The sequence below is a fragment of the Cetorhinus maximus genome, chromosome 21 (genome assembly GCF_964194155.1).
Source record: "Cetorhinus maximus chromosome 21, sCetMax3.hap1.1, whole genome shotgun sequence".
Classification (NCBI taxonomy): Eukaryota; Metazoa; Chordata; class Chondrichthyes; order Lamniformes; family Cetorhinidae; genus Cetorhinus; species Cetorhinus maximus.
In genome coordinates, this window is record NC_135899.1 from 95345774 (window position 1) to 95368864 (window position 23091).

At 43.7% G+C, this 23091-nt stretch overlaps 1 protein-coding gene across 2 annotated transcripts in view; it reads right to left on the reverse strand.

Moving 5' to 3' along the window:
* LOC144696155 (uncharacterized) overlaps positions 1–23091 on the reverse strand; it is a 220931-nt gene that overhangs the window by 13349 nt on the left and 184491 nt on the right. For both annotated transcript variants that reach the window (XM_078567509.1, XM_078567510.1), the window contains exons 3-6: positions 14042–14112; positions 11176–11320; positions 8772–8897; positions 3265–6780 (exon numbers count right to left, since the gene is read on the reverse strand). In XM_078567509.1, the coding sequence (XP_078423635.1) occupies positions 3265–6780; positions 8772–8897; positions 11176–11320; positions 14042–14112 (3858 nt within the window). The remainder of the gene's footprint in view (positions 1–3264; positions 6781–8771; positions 8898–11175; positions 11321–14041; positions 14113–23091) is intronic.

Genomic DNA, 23091 nt, shown 5'->3' on the forward strand with positions numbered 1-23091 from the left:
ATTTCAGACGTGGCTGCTGAGGGATCAGAGTTCAGTTAACAAGGAAGCGCTGCAATTTATTAGGGCAGAGGTACTCTGAGCTAATGTATTAGTTTCATACTCTCAATACCTTTACTGGCTCAGAGCAGTCTCACACATAATTCAACAAGCATCAATGAAAATCTTGAGCTTGAAAATATTACCTCCACCACACCCACTCCAGTATCCATCCTCCTACATCCCCCCGCCCCCACCCCCCACCCCACCACCAAAAGCCAATTAATGCAATCAATTAATTCCATTAAAAATAGTGCCAGCTGAGTGCCTAACTAACTGGATCGAGGGCAGAGGGAACTATCGACTGAAGTGATAAAACTGATTGTTTCTGCTCACTAGTACGGAGCAACTGATGGCGAAGATCAACAAAAATTGTGGTCAGGTTTTGCCAAATTTACCACTTTCAGGGCAGGGAGATATTTGCTAAAATTTTCCTTAAGATGATTAAATTGACAAAGTTGACACTTAGACAAATGGCAACTGATCCATGCAAAGATCATGCTTGATGTGCCAAATTCACTTATCCTATCTATTGATGTTTTGTTAGATTATTGCTGATAAAAGACATTTTGTCAAAGCTTTTCCTCTTGCACTCATCAGGACAATTAGAATACCAATGTTAGGGAAGCAACTTTATACTGCATGGCAAGAGTGTGTGCTGATTGGTTGGCAAGCACACACATTACGCCTGTCTCAGCTAAACAAAATAAGTGATAGTCATTCACTGGTTCATTCTTCAGGACAATGCCTTGACCAGAGCCAAGCTGCTTGGTTTAACTTTCAAACATGCTTGACAGTTAACCGTCAGTCACCATTAACTGGTGCACTTTCCATGGCAACGCCTCTACCAGAGTCCACTTGTCAAATTTTATTTCCTTAATAAAAGCCATAAACCAAATTAACTATCACCTCTGCTCATGTATAAATTAAACAACTTCATAGTTATTCAACAGTTTGATATATACAAAATAACTGAAGTGAAAGTACCTAAAATCTAAGAGAATTTATACCATGTGTGTTGCTTGTGTGACAAAGTGACAAAGCATTTAACTTTAGCAGCTGTTGTGCAATGGGCTGAACACATCAAGTCACAAATGACATCCAACATCACTGTACGAAAACTAAGCTCTCCCTCCTTGTCCTTCTCAACCTGTCTGCAGCCTTTTGACAGAGTTCATCACCATCCTCCTCCAACACCTCTCCATCATCCAGCTGGCTGAGTCTGCTCTGACCTGGTTCCGTTCTTAACTATTTAATCTCAGCCAGAAAATCACTTACAATGGCTTCCTTCCCACTCCTGGACTGTTACCTCTGGTGTCCCCCAAGGATCTATCCTTGCGCCCCCCCCCCCCCCCATTTCTCATATACAAGCTGTCCCTTGGCAACATCATCCAAAAGCACGTCAATCTTCACATGTACACTGACAACACCCAGTTCTACCTCACCACACCTCTCTCAACCCTTCCACTCTATCTAAATTGTCAAACTGTTTATCCAACATCCATTACTGGATGGGTTGGAAGTTCCTCTAATGAAATCTTGGGAAGGCTGAAGTCAGTGTCTTCAGTCCCCATCACGAACTCCACTTTCTAGCTACTGACCACGTCTATCACCCTGGCAACTGTGAGGCTGAACCAACCTTGGTATCACTTGACCCTGAGATGAGCTTCTGTGCACAATATTCACATCACCATTAAGACCACCTATTTCCGCTTCTATAACATCACTTGTCTCCTTCCCTATCTTGGCTCAGCTGCAGAAACCCTCATTCACACCTCTGTTACCTCTAGACTGGAATATTCCAATACACACCTGGCTGGTCTTCCATATTCCACTCTACAGAAATTTGAGGTTATTCAAAATTCTGCTGCCTGTGCTTAACTCACACAAAGGCCTTTCCACACCTCAGCCCCATGGTTGTTGGTCTACATTAGTTCCCAGTAAGCAACACTTCCACTTTTAAATTTTCACCCTGGCTTCCAAATCCCTCCATGACCTCACCCCATCCCTGTCTCTATAATCTCCAGCCCCACAACTCTTGAGACCTCTGTGTTCCCCTAATTCTGGCCTCTCATGTATCACCAAATTTCAATCACTTCACCATTGGTGGCTGTGCCTTCAGTTGCCGAGGGACCAAACTCTGGAATTCCCTCCCTCTGTCTCTCTAACCCACTTTCCTCTTTGACCAAGCTTTTGATCATCTGTCCTAATACTCCCTAATATGGCCTGATGTTTTATTTAACAATGTTCCTGTGAAGGGTCTTGGGATATTCCATTACATTAAGGTGATTCATAAAGTTGTTATTTAAACACTTTCCTTCAGAAGATAAAATCAAAATGCATTGAAGTTTAGTGTTGCAGTTTGCTCACAATCACAGAAGCGAATCACAGAATTGTTACAGTGCAGGAGACGACCATTCAGCCCATCATGTCTGCACTGGCTCTCCTAGTGCCATTCCCCACCTTCTCCCCATAACCCTACACCACCTTGCTTTTCAGATAACAGTCTAATACAGGTCACCAGTCATGGCACCAGCTATTAGGACAATGTGGCCATCCAATCCTAGACCAACAATACTAACTGACCACTAAAACTCGTGACCTATTACCCAGAGAGAGACACCTGCTGATATCTTTTCCCTCCAATGTCATTTGTGCCAAATCCGATCTAACTCTCATTGCAAGAGGATTCTCAGGTTCTTCCCAAACACCAATGTCACTTTAGACTAATATTTTCTGAACAAAAACTAAATCATTAGTATTTTATTTCCAAGCCACCCTACTTCAGATGAACAGGCTCCTTCCCTTCATCCAAATATTACACAGCCATCACCACTATTTAGAACAAGTAACTGTGTAGAATCAAAAACAGATGCAACTACACAGGCTGGACTGCTGTTAGAGTCACCGCTATTTTCTAAGAACATCGGGGGATTACCTTTTCACATTGCTACATTTCTGCATCCTCTTTGGATGGTGAGGAAACTGGAAAAGTAACTGAAAAGCATTTTGATGTTATCGTCATAAGGAAACCATTTTGTAAACAAGACACATTCAATCCTCGGACACTGCAAAGAAACTGCTAAAGCCTGAATGTCCTCTAACTGTGTGGCACTTACACATGATATCAATTTGCAGACCCAATTTCTTAGACTCCCCACTCATACCCAATTTACAATTATTTGTTAAACTTCTCTGACTCAGGCTGCTTCTCACACCAATAACTACCTTTCTCATCCTTGGCATCACTTGTAGCTTCAAGGCCGTCAGACTTTCCCTTTGCTTGTGGAAGTTGTCTCACATCAGTTGACGCGGAGGGCGGTCTGTGAGCATTCGGCAAAAACAAAGGCTTTTTGGCAACAGGTGGTGGAATTCTGCTGGGCTTTTTCTGTGCAGAAAGTGTTTCGGAATCAGTTTTACTCTGTGGATTTGACGACCATTTAGATTCAGACTTTGAAGCTATTCGTCCAGACACAGAGTTGAGCTCAGCCATGAAGTTCTTCTTCACTTCTGCCTGGGCCTCAGGCGAGTGAGGAGTTTCAAAGACCAGCTTCTTGGGACTTACATTTTTGGAGAAAATGAAACTGGCGGTTGAGGCAGGAGATTTGTGCAGAGCACCATCGTCAGCTGATTTGAGTGTAGTCTGTCCCTGAACATCAGTGGTTAATGTTGTGGGTTTCTTTACAGAGAGAGAATTGTTGGGTTTGAAAGATGATTCTGTGTCAGGAGAGGATGATGAACGAAGTGTCAGGGACTTTCGAGCGGGTTTGCTGGGCGCAGTCACGTTACTTTTGGTGGGTGGTTTCAAATCGAGTTGGTTTTTGTTGATTTGTTGTTGGCTGTCTACTTCCCCAGGTGTGTAAGTGGTCATCTGCACAGAACGTAATCGCACCATCTGTAACAGAGAGGGGGTGACAATTGGTTTACCACCCTGACTACCACCATCCTGATTAGGGGGAGACAGAATAGTTAATTCTTTCTCAGAATCCCGACTGGACACCTTTGGTGTTTGAGTCGTTACTTTTGAAAGCTGAGGATCTGCTTTCACTGCAGGCCGGAGACTTGAGGCAAGTAGCTTCTGCTGGAAATTATTTGATGCAGACGTGGCCGCAGGTGAAGTTGAGGATTTAGGCACAGATGCCATTTGGGTTTCTGCAGGTTGTGAGGGTGGAAGGGGAGGTGGTGAGAATGCTGCAGCTACAGGATGTCCTTGGACCGTACTCTTCAATGTCACCTCGGAGGTTAGATGAGGGGGAGGGGGTGGAGCCACTGACTGTAAATCCTCAGTAGGTGGTCTCCTTTCTTGTGCCGTGTCTGCCAGCAGAGAAGGTGGTGGTGGGGGTGGAAACAGGAATTCAGCATCTGGCTGATCTGAATGTGAGACACTGACATTTTCACATGAAGATGAGGTTTCCGCTGAAGGTATAAAGACAGATGGCGACAAAGGAGGCGGAGGTGGTGGCCAATCAGGTATCGATTGTTCCTGCTTGTTGGGTTCTGAAAGAGTTGAGGAAGATGGAGGAGATAATGTTTCTGTTATTGCTGTTTTCTTTGGTGGTGGTGGATGATGGGTTGGAGGTGGTGAAGGTGGTGGTGTCGGGCCTTTCACTGTGAGTGGCATCATTTCCTGCTCTTCGGGAGGATCCAATGTGACGGGTGTGGACACAGAGGTAGATGGAACATGTGAGGCTGTGGGTGCTGAGGCTGAAGGCAGAACAGCAACAGTTAAATTTCCAGTGGCCGCAGTGGCCGGCGGGGGCGCCGTGGCCGCAGTGGCCGGCGGGGGCGCCGTGGCCGCAGTGGCCGGCGGGGGCGCCGTGGCCGGCGGGGGCGCCGTGGCCGGCGGGGGCGCCGTGGCCGGCGGGGGCGCAGTGGCCGGCGGGGCCGCAGTGGCCGGCGGGGGCGCCGTGGCCGGCGGGGGCGCCGTGGCCGGCGGGGGCGCAGTGGCCGGCGGGGGCGCAGTGGCCGGCGGGGCCGCAGTGGCCGGCGGGGCCGCCGTGGCCGGCGGGGGCGCCGTGGCCGGCGGGGGCGCAGTGGCCGGCGGGGGCGCAGTGGCCGGCGGGGGCGCAGTGGCCGGCGGGGGCGCAGTGGCCGGCGGGGCCGCAGTGGCCGGCGGGGCCGCAGTGGCCGGCGGGGGCGCAGTGGCCGGCGGGGGCGCAGTGGCCGGCGGGGGCGCAGTGGCCGGCGGAGGCGCAGTGGCTGCAGGAAAAAGGAAGGATGTTTTTTTTGTGGGTGGAAATGGAGCTGGTCCTGCTGGAGGTGGGGGGATTGCTCCTGGTCCCCAAGTATACAACAGTGATGCAGGTAATTTTGCAATTTTCACAGTGGGTGGAGGTGGAGCAGGCGATGATGGTGGAGGGGGGATTGAAAACAGATCAACATGCTCCGATATGGAGGATGAGATCGATGCTAAAGATGAGGAGTGTGACCTTCTTGGAGAAACAAGGGACGACGACTTTTCAGACCCTCCAATAGGAGATCCGAGATTTCTCATCAAAGTGGGAGTTCCACTCTGGCTCGAGTATCCACTGGATGGAGACATGGCTTGCTCAGATCTGTTGGGCGAGGTTGGGTTTTGTGGAGGAGAGTTATTTGTTGCCTGAAGGGTGTTTCCCTTTGACATTTCTCTTATTCCATCTTCAGCAGTCACCAGTCTGCGATTGGGAAGAGGGTTTTTAGCAGCAACAGGGGAAGATTCCAGTGGAACGTTATTGCTTTCACCAAGCGGAGGGGAAAACACATCATCTACCCCAGGCGATGCGCAACTTCGATCTCTGAATTCAGAGTTCTGTTCCTCAGCTTGTTGTAAGGAATTAATTCTTTTTGGAGGAGCTGGTGGCTTCTTCATTTTCTTGACCGACAAGCTTCTGGAGATTGACCGCTCACTTGTTACACTCTGTGTATCTGATGCATCAATAATGCTACTGCTGCTTTGTGCAGGAGATAGTGCTTGATTGGCATAACCATTGCTTTTCAGTTCATGAGTTTTATAGTTCGAGGTATTGTGTGCAGGTGCATCCTCAGTGATTGCTGGAACATTCTGTGCAGAACAAGCATTAACCCACCTACTTGTGTTTCCATGAGGGTCAGGAGCAGAATTCGTTACATTATGTTGGTCTCTCAATCTCTCTCTGTCTTTTTCCATAAAGTCATTATGCTGGGTATTTCCGTGTGATGAAATAGTGGAGTTGTTTGATACTATAGTTTCAGAAGACTGAGAATGACTCCATGCATCACTTGAAGCATAATTCCGGCCATCATAATTCTGCATGGAGATGGAGCGGGAACAGGCAGGAGAAGGTGCACATATTAAACTGTTCCTGCTGAGGGTACGCACACCATTCTGACTGGTGTTGATCGTCACAACATCCACTGCAGCAGGCAGTATTGCATTCGGAATGATCTTGGATAAGTAAGTTGCCTGAGGAGACATGGACATAACTGGACTTTGAAGAAGTTCACTTGGTATGGATGATTTTGGAACGGCTAATGATTTTGGTCTTTGGGAAAAATCGATCAGTCCCCAGTTCAGTTGGCCATTAATTTCTAAAGTGCTTATTGATTCATTCCCTCCCTGTAATGAATCAGTAAAATTTACAGACCGCAAAGAGCCCCTTGCTCTACAGTGTGACATGTTGCTGACGCAATGATTTCCATCTCCCCTGGATGCTGAGGCAACACCAGCACTCTCTGCAGCAGACACTTTCACACTGTTGTTTGAGAGATGGGATGCTTTTCCAATCCCTGTTTCAAAACAGAAACAACAAAATTAAAATCCAACAGTGACTCTGAATTCGACTTGCTGACAATCAAAAGCTAATCCTCGAGTGAAGCAAAAACCAAGCATTCCATTCACAGCCTGTCCAGATTTCTGTGCATTTGATGTCATTACTATGACATTGAATTTTCTTTGACAGTACAACACAATCCTTGTGAATAAAATGCAGCCGCTTTATCCAATCCTGGACATTATGATGTGGGGAAATAACATGCAAAATCAAAGGTCATTTATCTGAATTTAAATTAAAAACATAATGCAAGTTCTAATAAAGTGCATAAAGTGGAAGCACGCATTTATACAGTGTGTGAAAAAAGCCTCAGAAACCCAACCGCATTCACCTCCTCCACCAGCTGCACATTGTGGCTGCAGTGTGTACATTAAAGGATTCACTGCAGCAACTTGCCAAGACTCCTTTAACAGCAAGAGCCTGACTGGACTGAAAGAAAAATTGGGATGTGTGCTTCACAAACTCAGACATGAGTATTCACCTGACCTGCCCCCCTGCACTGCCCTGTGGCCCAAAACTACCTCAGTCATGGTAAACATCAGTACTGTCATCTATGCCAGTAGCAACTCTAAGAAAAATTAGATTGATGTCAGTGTATTACGCAATTCAAAACAGAACTATTCAAATTTATTGGATGGTTCTTTGATGGGGGTCAAGAAGCAAAATGAGCATAAGTGTTCTAGCACCTAAACAGAGAGGAATCGAGGCCTGGGAGTGAGAAAGATAAAGGGCTGGTTCTGCCAATTCTACAACCTGCTACATATGTTCCCCAGGGCATAATGGTACAATATGTACAATAAAGCCCAATCATTCAGTGAGACGTGCTATTTATACAGCATTAAGTCACTATGGGGGGGGAACAATCTTAAGTTTCTGCAAGGATCTTTCAAGGAGAATCAGATATAGCAGCTACTTCACTGCAGCTGGTCACAAGATGAACAGAAACCTCATCTCAAATCCTAAAGCAGGATAATGAAAAAGCAACACATTATTCAATTTCTAAACCTTTATTACACGTTACTTGACTGCAAAACATTCCACGCAACAATTCACCCTAGTATGCAAAGTTACATAAAGTGATTAAGCAGATAAAATACTCTACTCAGTTTCCAATAGGATTATGCAGCCAACACACTTCTAGGCCTCCAGGCACAGCACAGAGGAGGGTTTGAGCAGTAACTATTAAACGTTTTCCATAGTTATTAGAGCTAAAGTCATTTATAAAAAGTGAAAAGATTCCAGTCCCATTGTGATTCTTATTTGCTGAAAATTCTACCATTTCTGAATTGATTCTTCCCTTATGCACAGAGATAGAAGTCTCAACCATCATCATTTGCCAGATTTGTTCCCAACAGAGTTTTAATCAGCCAAGTTTAGGTGTACATCCTCCTCGAGTTTAAATTCAATTCTTAACCAGTTACTTAGTTAAGGAATGCCCTGTCACTGCTTCTTTTCAGGGCGAGGATAGGGAAGAAGTCATTATCTTCAGCTGTTCTGTGGATAGTTCGATCGAAGCCACTCTCATAGCTAGGTTAATGAATCACGTCTCATGTTTAGCACATGTTGGCAGATATAGAAACTGAACAAGATCCTGCCTCTGATCAGGAGCAGGAATCCTAACTGTGCTTTTCCCTCCCCAAAACAATGATGCCTATCCAAGGGTAACACCAAAACGGAGATGAGTTAATGCAGCAGAGACTAAACCCCAGACCCGAGACTATCTTCAATCATACAGCTTGCTCCTACTCCAGGCCACATGTTTACCAAATGGAATATTTGGGAGATGGTCATTTTCTCTTATGTCTGCTATGTCCAATTTAATTCACACACTTGCTCCAGATTCTGCTCTTATTACATTTGATTCCTTCAAGGTTCTGCAAAGAAATGGAATCTACAAAAGTTCACCTGCCAAACAGTTTAAAAGTCCTAAATAAACAATGTACAAACCTAGTTCTTGCTGAACATGCTGTGGAAGTCCCATTATCGTTGTTCTCCGAACTCTTCTCTCTTTCAGTTTGGGACCTTTAAAAGACGACTGGATCTTCTGATGTTGCTGAGGTTTAAAGGTTGTTCCTGTTTTTTTTAAAGAAAAGGTTAGGAAACTGGAGACTTTAAAGAATTTGTAATGACATGAAATATTCCTTTTTTGATTCATTCAAATTCCTACTTGACCTAATCCAAACCTGGATGTAATCTGTATGAGTAGGACTAGGCAAACAGGTCTACATAATGTCCACCTGCACCATGACAAAGTTTGGCTATCCCTCCTCACCCTTCTTGACAAATCCGCAGCCTTTGACACTGTTGACCTCCTTCAACGCCTCCCCACTGTTGTCCAGCTGGGTGGGACTGCACTCACCTGCTTTCATTCTTATCTAATCGTAGTCAGAGAACCACTAGCAATGGCTTTTCTTTCTGCTCCAGCACCAATACCTCTGGTGTCCCCCAAGAATCAATAATTGGGCCGCTGCTATTTCTTCACTTGCCCCTCAGTGACATCATCCAAAGGCACAGCGTTAGTTTTCACATGTACGCTGACGACACCCAGCTCTACCTCTCCACCACCTCTTTTGGCCCTGCTTCTATTTAAATTATCTGACTGCTTATCTAAACCCAGCACTGAATGAGCAGAAATTTCCCCTAATTAAATACTGGGCTGAAGCCATTGTCTCAGCCAGACCACAAACTCCATTCCCGAGCCACTGACTCCATCCTCTACCTGGCAACAGTCTAAGTTTAAGCCAATCAGTTAGCAACCTTGGTGTTAGATCTGACCCTGAGATGAGTTTCCAATCACATACCCGCACCATCACTCAGACCACTTATTCCCATCTCTGAAGCATCACCCGGCTCTGCCCCTCTCAGCTCCTCTGCCCCTGAAACACTCATCCATGCAGTTGTTACCTCGAGATGACTCTATTCCAGTGCACTCCTGACTCCCATATTCTATCCTCCATAAATTTAATGTCACCTAAAACTCTGCTACACTAACCACTAACTTGCACTAAGTTCCGTTCACCCATGACCCCTGGGCCCATTGAGCTACATAGAGCTTTTGTTTAACTGAGAGTCACTTTTTAAAATTCCTGTCCTTTGTTTTCAAAACCCTCCATGACCTGGCCCCCTTGCTATCTCTGTCATCTCCCCTTCTAACCCTTCGATTTACCTACACTCCTCCAATTCTGCCCTCTTGCTCATACCTTCTTTTAATCATTCCACCAATGGTGGCTGGGCCTTTAGCTGCCTCGACCCCAAGCTCTGGAATTCTCTCCCTGCATCTCTCCGTCTCTCTACCTCACTACTTCACTTTCCTCCTTTAAGACACTCCTTAAAACCTAGCTCTTTGACCAAGCTTTTGGTCACCTGACATAATATCGACTTATGTGGCTCAGTGTATGGTCTTATTTTGTAACACTCCTGTGAAATGGCTTGGGATGTTTTCTTACAATAAAGGCGCTATATAAATGCAAGTTATTGGTATTGTTGTTTCTAACTGGCTACATGAGAGCAAATGGGGCAACTTTACCTCAAAGCTGGTTCCCTAGCATTCCATCTTTATGAAGTTCAGCAACATTGGTGATCCTAGCTCAATTAATTTAGCACAGAATCACAAAGAACCTTGTGACGCCCTAAACCAGGCAGTTCCCAGCTGCACCAGCAGATGGCGGGCCGTGCTTTAGTGAAATGTTCAGGTTTAAGGTGTGGAATTTTCCACTCTTCTCCCAAAAGTATTAAATCTTAGAACTATAACAAAGTATGAAACTTTGACCGTAAAAATACTTCAGGTTATCATGGTATCTCTGCATTTACAATCTTTCATTGCTATGTCTCATATTTTTTAGTTCATGATAACTTATCCATTCAGCAGAAGCTGGTATCTTAGCTACAAGGGGAACTCATTTTAAAATCAAAGTTCAATTTCAGGTGAAAAAAGTTAATTGAATCCACTCTACAGAAACAAAAACAGAATTACCTGGAAAAACTCAGCAGGTCTGGCAGCATTGGCGGAGAAGAAATCAGTTAATGTTTCGAGCCTTCATGGCCCTTCGGCAGAACTGAAGCATAGTTAGTTCTGCCGAAGGGCCATGAAGGCTCGAAACGTTAACTGATTTCTTCTCCGCCGATGCTGCCAGACCTGCTGAGTTTTTCCAGGTAATTCTGTTTTTGTTTTGGATTTCCAGCATCCGCAGTAGCTTTTAGCTTTTTGTTTTTACCACTCTACAGAAAGTCTGGTTCATCCACCAGCAAACGTTTTCTTTTAAAGTTTTCGAAATCCAACCTATTCCTGTTGCTTAGGAAGATAAAAGATTTGCATAACTGAAGTTTTATCCCAACACAATTTGATAGATACCAGTTGGGATCGCTCCTGATCGAGTTGACAGCAAATCCTTCCGGATCTCATTCGGAGTTGGTGGTGGAAGTGACCTGGTTTTGGCCCAAACTTCATCACTAGATGCACACGACTCTGACCTCTCACTGAGAGAGGCATCTTCACCCTGTGACAAGGGGAGCACATCACAAGTCTTAAAATCAGCAACAGATTTACATGGGAAAAGTATCCAATATTGAAAATGACAAATGATTTCCATTAATGAATCTTAATAGCGATGAATGTTGAAGATGAGAATTAAGATAAGACTCTTTAGAACAACATTCTCCACATTTTTTGATATAGCAAATCATTCCAAAATTCAGCATTACTGCCCCTGACTCCAGGAGATATTTCCCAGACTTAAAAAGGTTTGAACCCAAATGGTTCCCCTGCTGGTTTTCAGTGACATACAAACCAGTAAACTAAGACACCATTCCTTCGAAAACATACACACACTGTGCATATAACAAGCTGATTTGTTTGATTGAAGGGGTACATTCACAAACCAAGGAGCTAAATGTTTTACCTACTTAATCAAATCAGACAGTCTGGCCTTCACAACAAAGACTGACCCCACCAGAATAATATCAACACGGCTACACTCAATCCTCAGAAATACTAATGAAAACAAAGTGCTGGAAAAACTCAGGAGGTCAGGTCATATTGGACTCAAAACATTTAACTGTTTCTCTCTCCACAAATGCTGCCAGACCAGCTGAGTTTTTCCAGCACTTTATTTTTATTTCCGATTTCCAGCATCTGCAGTATTTTGCTTTTACCTCTGAGATGTTAATTTGCTTCAGGTTTTATGCCTGTTACAATTAGTTAGAGCTGACCATATCCTACAACGTAAAAAATAAAATTCTTATCAGGGATAATTGTGTCGTCGTTGCCCTGTGATAATTAACAAATCATATTCCATTGTATTTAAATTGGTCCCATGAATCCCACCACGGCAGATGGTGAAATTTGAATTCAATAAAAATCCGGAATTAAAAGTCTGATGATGACCATGAAACCATTATCAATTGTTGTAAAAACCCATCTGGTTCACTAATGTCCTCTAGGGAAGGAAATCTGCTGTCCTTACCTGGTCTGGCCGACATGTAACTCCAGACCCACAGCAATATGGTTGACTCTTAAATGCCCTCTGAACAAGAGCAATTAGGGATGGGCAATAAATGCTGGCCTAGCCAGCAACGCCCACATAACGTGAATGAATATGAAAAAAAGTCCCATGAAAACAAGAGTGTGATTATTTGAGAAACAAAATGTGTCACACCAAAGGGAATTTAATTGAATAATTACCAGATTTCAACCTGGCATTAATGGACATTTTGTAATTATTTTTATAGAGTGTCATTAAAACACATGGTGAAGATGTTGGTAGTGGTATAATACGAAATGTCCCTGCAACCAAGCCACAGTCCAAGTCCCAACTTCACACCCGCTCACACCCAGGGATCCTCACATAATTCTAGCCAGTTGTTATGAGACAGCCTTTCGGTAAAGCTGAGACATTTAAAAACTTTAAACAGCTATCATAACCTATATTTTTAAATGTCATGTTTGAGATGCAACTCTAAATTCAGGCCTCAGACCACCAGTTCTCATGGAGGTTTTATATTAAACTAAATGAAACATTTTATTAATTTGCACAGGTTAAATATATATACACATGGTTACAAATTACTACTATCATAACTTTTAACAAATTCCCAAACTAATCTCCATTAAGGCAACAACAACCCATAGACTTAACCAGACACCAGGAAAAGCATTTTCACCTTAGGAATTCAAAATGAGGCTCCTCTCACTTTGGTTCCTGTGGAGACAGTTGTCGGCTTACAGCTACTTTGATCTTACATTGCCTCTGCCCCGCACACATAAAACTGCTGAAGTTATACCTAGCACCGCTCATTGAATGTAAATTCTCATTGTATCACCAGCCCCTTCTAACAATAAAACCCCTTTCATAGTACCAATTTTATTAGTAATATAAATATATTGCTTGGTCTCTGCTAGCTAGGTGACAGATTTTATTCATCTTCTTGAATGCTCTATTCAAAAAAATGCAAATACACGCTATCTCTCTTACATCTCAAAACTAGTACATATCAAAGCACCCAGACTAGCTGGCTTTAATCCAATTAAGACACACCCACAGACTAAACCTCTATTTTTAAAAGAAAAATAATTTCCAACTATATATACATTAATAGCTTCATGACACCAGGTACTCTTCTTTCTTGCTGATAAAGGGTTTTTTTATTCCCTCCTTCTGCCCACCCCCATCACTCCCCCATCACCCAAAATAGCCAATTTCTGCCTCTGCATTTATAAGGGAATTGGGTTATTTTTTGCAGCGTATTAAGGTATTCTTCACACAATTCAAGACAGGGTGCATCAACAAGCATCACCAGCTCAAACAAGTCTGGTGTTATCCTTATCCTCAGACACATACCCTCAGTTTAGAGTGGAGATCAAACCAGGGGCCTCCTCATCTCAAAAGCTCATCTACTCACTTCTATAACTAGCTAAGCCATCATAGAGCAGCCAGAGATGCATTTAAGGACCTTGCAGAAATAGAAACTCTGCATGGTAATATATTAGCAGCTAAAATTTCTGAAACATGCAATTAAAACATGATGAATGAATGCACATTTAATTTATTTGTTCATTATTAATTTATAGTATTTCTGTGAAAGCAAATAGGAATTCAGTAATGTCAAATGAGAGAAAACATCTCATTAGCTGAAAATAGAATGGTGCATTCTACTTTCATTAATGCTCTCAAAACTTATGACTATTCCTGCAGTGTAATCCTAAATTTCCATGGTCTTACATGCTGACTGCAGTCATCTTTGCAATCATAGCCATTTCCGAGGTGCTGCTGTGAATATCCATCCAAGTTTCCTGAAACAAAGAAATAGACAAAGCATCAAACCATTAGAAATACTTCTTCAACTCCGATTTTCAACATCATGGCCCAAGCCTGGAACTCATTTCCAGGTTATTTTGTCTACATGCACCATTTTTGCACACTACAGACTTCAAAACAATTCACCGACTGACGACACAACTTACAACCAGAAACATTGTAAATGTAATCAGCAGTGTTATAACTGATTGATTTTCACTCTGGAGGTGGGTAGCTCTAGTCAGGAAATTTCACAGCTTGTCACACACACTGTGGGGAGAGATTGAAGAAGTCACAGGGTTGGTTAGTTAAAAGGCTCACCTCAGTTCTCTGGAACTCTCTCCCAGTTGTTTTGTTAAATATTGGGCTCTCTAGCCCTCACCCCTCATACCCAATCAATCCCCCACCTATATTTCACCCTCACCCCTCATACCCAATCAATCCCCCACCTATATTTCACCCTCACCCCTCATACCCAATCAATCCCCCACCTATATTTCACCCTCACCCCTCATACCCAATCAATCCCCCACCTATATTTCACCCTCACCCCTCATACCCAATCAATCCCCCACTTATATTTCACCCTCACCCCTCATACCCAATCAATCCCCCACCTATATTTCACCCTCACCCCTCATACCCAATCAATCCCCCACCTATATTTCACCCTCACCCCTCATACCCAATCAATCCCCCACCTATATTTCACCCTCACCCCTCATACCCAATCAATCCCCCACCTATATTTCACCCTCACCCCTCATACCCAATCAATCCCCCACCTATATTTCACCCTCACCCCTCATACCCAATCAATCCCCCACCTATATTTCACCCTCACCCCTCATACCCAATCAATCCCCCACCTATATTTCACCCTCACCCCTCATACCCAATCAATCCCCCACCTATATTTCACCCTCACCCCTCATACCCAATCAATCCCCCACCTATATTTCACCCTCACCCCTCATACCCAATCAATCCCCCACCTATATTTCACCCTCACCCCTCATACCCAATCAATCCCCCACCTATATTTCACCCTCACCCCTCATACCCAATCAATCCCCCACCTATATTTCACCCTCACCCCTCATACCCAATCAATCCCCCACCTATATTTCACCCTCACCCCTTATACCCAATCAATCCCCCACCTATATTTCACCCTCACCCCTCATACCCAATCAATCCCCCACCTATATTTCACCCTCACCCCTCATACCCAATCAATCCCCCACCTATATTTCACCCTCACCCCTTATACCCAATCAATCCCCCACTTATATTTCACCCTCACCCCTCATACCCAATCAATCCCCCACCTATATTTCACCCTCACCCCTTATACCCAATCAATCCCCCACCTATATTTCACCCTCACCCCTCATACCCAATCAATCCCCCACCTATATTTCACCCTCACCCCTCATACCCAATCAATCCCCCACTTATATTTCACCCTCACCCCTCATACCCAATCAATCCCCCACCTATATTTCACCCTCACCCCTCATACCCAATCAATCCCCCACCTATATTTCACCCTCACCCCTCATACCCAATCAATCCCCCACCTATATTTCACCCTCACCCCTTATACCCAATCAATCCCCCACCTATATTTCACCCTCACCCCTCATACCCAATCAATCCCCCACCTATATTTCACCCTCACCCCTCATACCCAATCAATCCCCCACCTATATTTCACCCTCACCCCTCATACCCAATCAATCCCCCACTTATATTTCACCCTCACCCCTCATACCCAATCAATCCCCCACCTATATTTCACCCTCACCCCTCATACCCAATCAATCCCCCACCTATATGTCACCCTCACCCCTCATACCCAATCAATCCCCCACCTATATTTCACCCTCACCCCTCATACCCAATCAATCCCCCACCTATATTTCACCCTCACCCCTTATACCCAATCAATCCCCCACCTATATTTCACCCTCACCCCTCATACCCAATCAATCCCCCACCTATATTTCACCCTCACCCCTCATACCCAATCAATCCCCCACCTATATTTCACCCTCACCCCTCATACCCAATCAATCCCCCACTTATATTTCACCCTCACCCCTCATACCCAATCAATCCCCCACCTATATTTCACTCTCACCCCTCATACCCAATCAATCCCCCACCTATATTTCACCCTCACCCCTTATACCCAATCAATCCCCCACCTATATTTCACCCTCACCCCTCATACCCAATCAATCCCCCACCTATATTTCACCCTCACCCCTCATACCCAATCAATCCCCCACCTATATTTCACCCTCACCCCTCATACCCAATCAATCCCCCACCTATATTTCACCCTCACCCCTCATACCCAATCAATCCCCCACTTATATTTCACCCTCACCCCTCATACCCAATCAATCCCCCACCTATATTTCACCCTCACCCCTCATACCCAATCAATCCCCCACCTATATTTCACCCTCACCCCTCATACCCAATCAATCCCCCACTTATATTTCACCCTCACCCCTCATACCCAATCAATCCCCCACCTATATTTCACCCTCACCCCTCATACCCAATCAATCCCCCACCTATATTTCACCCTCACCCCTCATACCCAATCAATCCCCCACCTATATTTCACCCTCACCCCTCATACCCAATCAATCCCCCACCTATATTTCACCCTCACCCCTTATACCCAATCAATCCCCCACCTATATTTCACCCTCACCCCTCATACCCAATCAATCCCCCACCTATATTTCACCCTCACCCCTTATACCCAATCAATCCCCCACCTATATTTCACCCTCACCCCTCATACCCAATCAATCCCCCACCTATATTTCACCCTCACCCCTCATACCCAATCAATCCCCCACCTATATTTCACCCTCACCCCTCATACCCAATCAATCCCCCACCTATATTTCACCCTCACCCCTCATACCCAATCAATCCCCCACCTATATTTCACCCTCACCCCTTATACCCAATCAATCCCCCACCTATATTCCATGCACCATCCATGCCAACTCATAACTCTGCATCAAAGATGGCTAATCATTTAATAACCTCTTTGAGTTGTCAATTAAACTGTGAACTTACAACTCCCCTGCTAGGATTACTATTAAAAACTAAGAGACTATAAAACTGAAAGGAAAACAGCTAAGCATTAATAATGATATAATAAAAGCCTTTGGGTTCATGGCAATAAATAGCTATTGTAATTGCTAGAACGTGGTTTTTTCAATTCTCTGACACGAGGGCTGTTTTTTATTTAATTTTGAAAGGGTTGGGATTTAAATAACTTGACATACATACTTTCTATCTTCTCTTCACAAGCATTTACATCTCCTCCATAAATTCATGACTCCCACATTGCAGGTTAAGGCTCTGTGCTACAGCAAAAACAGGATCTGTTTGAACTCTGTGCTGAATTTAAATTGACCAGCTGAGTTCAGGTTTCCCGCCTGAGAGAGTCACGCTCTGCCCCACCCACCTTTCCCCTACCGGCAAAAATGAACTCTGTCAGAATACAGGGGTAGGGGTAAGTTGGGGGGGGAACTTCTGGATAAGGGTCCCATCTGCCATTTTTAATGGTACATGGAGTCTCCAAGACTCCCCGAAAATCAAACCCCAAGGGCAGGGGTGCGGGCACACGCCCAACCCGCTAGAGCGTAAAATAGCCCGTGATGTCGTCAGTTGAGCATCCCGACGTCATCCAGCGCTCGCGTGGTATTTCTGTCAGCAGGCGTGTGCAAAAGTTGGAAGTACACCCACCGACAATTAAGAGAGCAACTAAGCTTATTAAATAAAGTTCCAATTGTCCTCAATTTTTCGTGATCCATCCAACATTACGATTGGCGGACGGGCGAATCAGCCAGGCGGCCTTTACATTTTTGATGAAACCACATCCAAGGGCGGGATGAGGTTTCCATTATTAAATAAAAACAATAAAAATGTATGGATAGAATTTTCATCATGTAGATGTTTGGGTGACTGATTCAAACGCGTGAGCAATTTTTCCAGATTTTAAAATCTTTATTTATTGCTTTTAAATTTTTCAGCTCCAAGGCAGCTCTCTGCCTTCAGGGACCTTTCAGTCCTCGCTCCCCTGCACCCGCTCCCGCCTTCCTCCCGCTCCCGCCCCCGCCCCACAACACTGAGTATTTCAGTGTGTGTTTCACACTGGTTGTCCATTAATTGGCCAGCCAGCTCGAAATCACAGTCGGTGTGGCAATCCTTTCCCCGGCCACTCCCAGGCCGGCCGATCGCGCCCACACACCCACCTAAAAATCTTGTCCCAAATGTCCAAATAACCTCATCTGTCACATTGGCCCAGGTAGCATCTTCTTTCTTGGTAAAGACAGATGCAAAGTATTCATTTAATACCTCAGCCATGCCACTGCCTCCAGGTGTAAATCCTCTTTTTGGTCCTTAATCAGCCCTATTCCTCCTTTTTACCACCCTTTTACTATTTATATGCCTATAGAAGATATTTGGAGTCCTTTTTTATTAGCTGACAGTTTCTTTTCATACTCCCTCTTTGCTTCTCTTATTTGCTTTTTCACTTCCCTTCTGAACCTTATATTCAGCCTGGTTCTCACTTGGCACCTGTCATTTAAAGTTAACAACTGATTTAGCATCAGTTGCCGTTTGTGCGAGAGTTCCAAACTACAACCATCATCATGGGGATTCCAGGCTGGAAAATTCACTCCTGGTGTACGTGGTGTGTACTGTACAGCTAGTTTTCTTCAATTTTAGGTATTTTTGTGTTCTTAACTGTAGAGGTCATGGCAGCCAACACTTCTGCATTATTTACACACAAGAGCGACCACATTAAATGAGCAACCAGATAAATTTCTGCAATAATACAAAAGCAAAATATTGCAGATGCTGGAAATCGGAAATAAAAACAGAAAATGCAGGAAAAACTCAGGTTTGGCAGCATCCGTGGAGGGTGAAACAGTATTAATGTTTCGAGTTCGTACGACCCATCAGTGCTGATTTCTGCAAGTCTGTGTTACGGAGAGTAGTGGATTTCCCAGTAATAACATTATCTGCAAATAACTGTGACAGAATATAACTTACAAAGCTTTCTACTTGCTAATGTAGTGATCAGAATCTGGTCTCTCTGTTCCATCAGTATGTCTACAGACTCTGCTGTGTGACAGCATGGTGGTCTGAGTGTAGTCACTAACTTCTCAAACAAAACTTTATTTTAATACACCATTTAAAATCTCCACTAAAAATATAAAACAAGAGAACTGTACCATCAGCAGGCGTAGAGGTCATCTTTTTAATTCATTTCTTAGCAACTTACCACATTCTAAATCTTGTGTGCGAACATGTGGAAGTCTGTGCAGAAATGATCCCCAGATTCCAGTATTAAATAAAGCTGCTTTCCATGTTGCCCTTCAATGTTCATAAAAGCCCAATTTAAATTAAATCTAGCATCTTTTTTGACCAAACAATTCATCAGTTTCCTACAGGCCATCGCAATCAACTAGGATTCAGTTTAATTATGTTGACTGGGATCCTGCACAACAGTGTTATAGTTTAATTATAGTTTAATTAACTTAGAAATCCAGCATTGAGGTTAAAAAAAAATTCTAAACTGAGCTTAAAACACAAAAAAGTGCTTTAATGTAGACTTCTACATATCCCAAGGAGAATGAGTGTCTTTTTAAAGTAAAAGTCTGACCTACATTTAAATTATTTTCTATCTGTTTTCCAGCTGCAACAGTCAGTGTTATTGCAGTTAGAACACACACACAGATAGAATCCAGCATATACGGCAAGCTTCTAACAATACAGCCAGGATCAAAAGCTACAAACATCTTTGTAGAGTCCAAAGTATGATCAGGGCTCACATTTTTTGTTTTATAGGCCTCACATTTCTCTACAATATACCTGGTCTAGTCACTGGTTTTGGGATCCCCAGAGATCCCCAAAAAGATTGAATATTGGTATAGAGACAATAAGCCATGTGTAGGTAGCAACTAATCTCCTCCAAGAAACCTCTTGCCCCTCATCATGGCCTGATGGGCATGCTTCACAATGATTACAGATGTAAAAAAATGCAGCACACCTCAATCTGCTGATTGGACAGAATACTCTGACTGATACCAACAACATTCTCCATTGAAGCCTGGAACAATCTGTTGGTGTCAATTTTACAGCCAGACACTTAAATATTTGGGGAGAGTCTAGACTAGGCTTATCAAACCCGCGGCCTGCATTCAGTCCCCAAAACCCCGTCCATGCAGCCCCCGGAGTCAGTTTTCAAAATGCCGGTCAAACAAGTTGGAGTGAAGAATTCTGCAAGGAGCTGCTAGTGAGCACATCAGCAGCAAACACAGGAGAGAAATAGGCTGTGATTGGGGGAGCAGCAAATACCAAAGGTGGTGAGTTTGCTGGAAAGAATGAGGTTTTCTTTTAGGTGGGGTTGGGGGGGAGGGACGAGCACAGGAGAGCGAGTGTCTGCCTTATTCCCAGTCTCAGGTTTCTCACTCACTCATTCACCCACCACACTCCAGCTCATACACACACCCACACACAGTGGGTGAGGGTAAGTGAGTGAGCACCCAGAGATTGGGACACTCACCCTCTGATCATTTTAATTAATTACTTTTTTTTAAAAACATAACAATTTATTGCTTTCACATTGCTTTATTTTTGCTCAGCAAGTTGTTTCTTTTCTCAATACCTCAGCCATTTTTTGAAATTCAGTTAAATGTTGTGCCAAACCTTATCTTTCCAAAATCTGCTCATCTGCTCCTTGAGTGAGAAAAAATGCAAATATAGTTCCCCAAACAAAAAGGTTCGACGAGCCTGATCGAGACTTTTCAATATCCTGTGTAATCCAATTGACATGAAGTCTAGTTGTGAACAGTTCACCCAGACTCTGATTCTTGAGCTGACTTTAATAGTTCAAGATTCCAGCACATTCTTCTCCAGACACATCCATTTATGCAATGAACAATGCTGGTGGGCCCCTTGTCCAGCTCCCATAAAACTGTGATAAAAGCAAAATACTGCGGATGCTGGAAATCTGAAAAATTAACAAAAATAGCTGGAAAAACTCAGCAGGTCTGACAACATCTGCGGAGAGGAACACAGCTAACGTTTCAAGTCCATATGACTCTTCATCATGAAGTCGTACAGACTCAAAACATTAACTCCTCTCCGCAGATGCTATCAGACCTGCTGAGTTTTTCCAGCTATTTTTGTTTTTGTCCCACAAAACTGTTATTTTTACACCAGCTAAACCCTCTCCACAATACAACCAACTTGTGAAAGTGCCATTGGGCTCCTACTTGTTTGTTCATTCAGATCAGTGGGTCCTGCTCCTTTTTAAAAAGACTCCATGTGCATTTTTAAATCGAATGACAAGCCTAAAAATTTGGACTTGGTTAAGAACATTAAAAAATAAACCTTTTACATTTAATTTGCTATTTTTGGAAGGTGCAAGTCAGCATTACTAATATGAAAATAACACACCAATATTACCAGGCATTATGACCAGAGTATCTGCAACTATTGAAGGAGAGTCTGAAGAAGAGCCATTTGGTCTCAAAACTTTAACTCTGTTTTTTCTCTCCACAGACGCTGTTAGATCTGCTGAGTTTTTCCAGCATCTGCATTATTTTGCTTTTATCTGTAACTATTACATGCTTCAGGCTAGTAGAAAAAAACTGGAACACCAAAACTTGTTTCAAAACTGCTCAAAGCCAAAAAGAACAGGAGGTAACATTATGACTTTTCAAAAAACCCTCTCTTCTAGTTAGGGTTAACCAAATTCTATTCTCACCTGATCACATGCTGTTCAGCCACAAGGCAGGGTGTGGTGAGAGTAATGTATGAATGTTCCAAAGTGCTTTAGTGTAATGTGGGAACACTCTGTAAAAAATCTATTCCTCTGCTCACACAAAATGAATTAAAAATTTGATGCATTTCCACTGCCCACCAACACCCCCTGCCTGGCTGAGACTGATCATTTCAGGGCTACACTCCTGCAAAGAGCCACTGCAATGATTCCATTTATGGGTGTGTTTGGGTGCAACTCCACAACAAACAGAGATCGGGACCAACCTACATATTGACTGGGCGAAACTCAAGCTGCAAGAGACAATGCTGGTTATGTATTGCTGAATATGTAAATAGCAGTGACTCATCACAGCTTCAAAGCTCGTTTACTCGCATGTGCTGTGGAACCATTCTCAGACATCCCAGCAAATCCACAGTGTGGAAAGGAAGTCACAAACAGTGGGCATCTGAGGGAAATCTATATGTACAACAGACAGACACAGAGACAGAAATGCTTTCGCTTCAAATTATCGGCAGTTCAATTTGAGTTTATTTGTGGGAGATGTGGGGTCCGGCTCATGGGACACTGGAACCATTACTGGGGAAAGTGGGGGCTGTACCGTTGGGATGGTCTTACATCTGAACTGTGCTGGGATGTGTGTTCTTGCAAATCGCATAAGTAGAGAAGTAGAGGGGGTTTTAAACTAACTAGTGGGGACAAGAGATCAAATGTGAGAAGATGTGGTAAATCAAAGAGTAGAGACAAGGTAAGGGAGGAAGGTATTAATATGGGAAATGATAAACAGACCATGACAGGAAGAGACAGAGAGTACAAGTCTAAGAGTAAACCAACAGATAAGGCTAGAGGTTACAAAAATAAAAAAGACAAAACTTAAGGCTCTGTATCTGAATGCATGTAGTAGTCGAAATAAAACAGATGAACTGATAGTGCCAATAGAAATAAATAAGTACGATCTAATAGCCATTAGAGAGACATGGCTACAGGATGTGATAGGTTGCGATCTGAACAATGAATGGATGTGACCATTAGGAAGGGCAGGGAGTTAGGAAAAGGTGGAGTGGTAGCTCTGTTAATTAATGATGGTATTAGCACATTAGAGAGGGATGCCTTAAGTTCAGGAAACCAGGATGTACAAGCA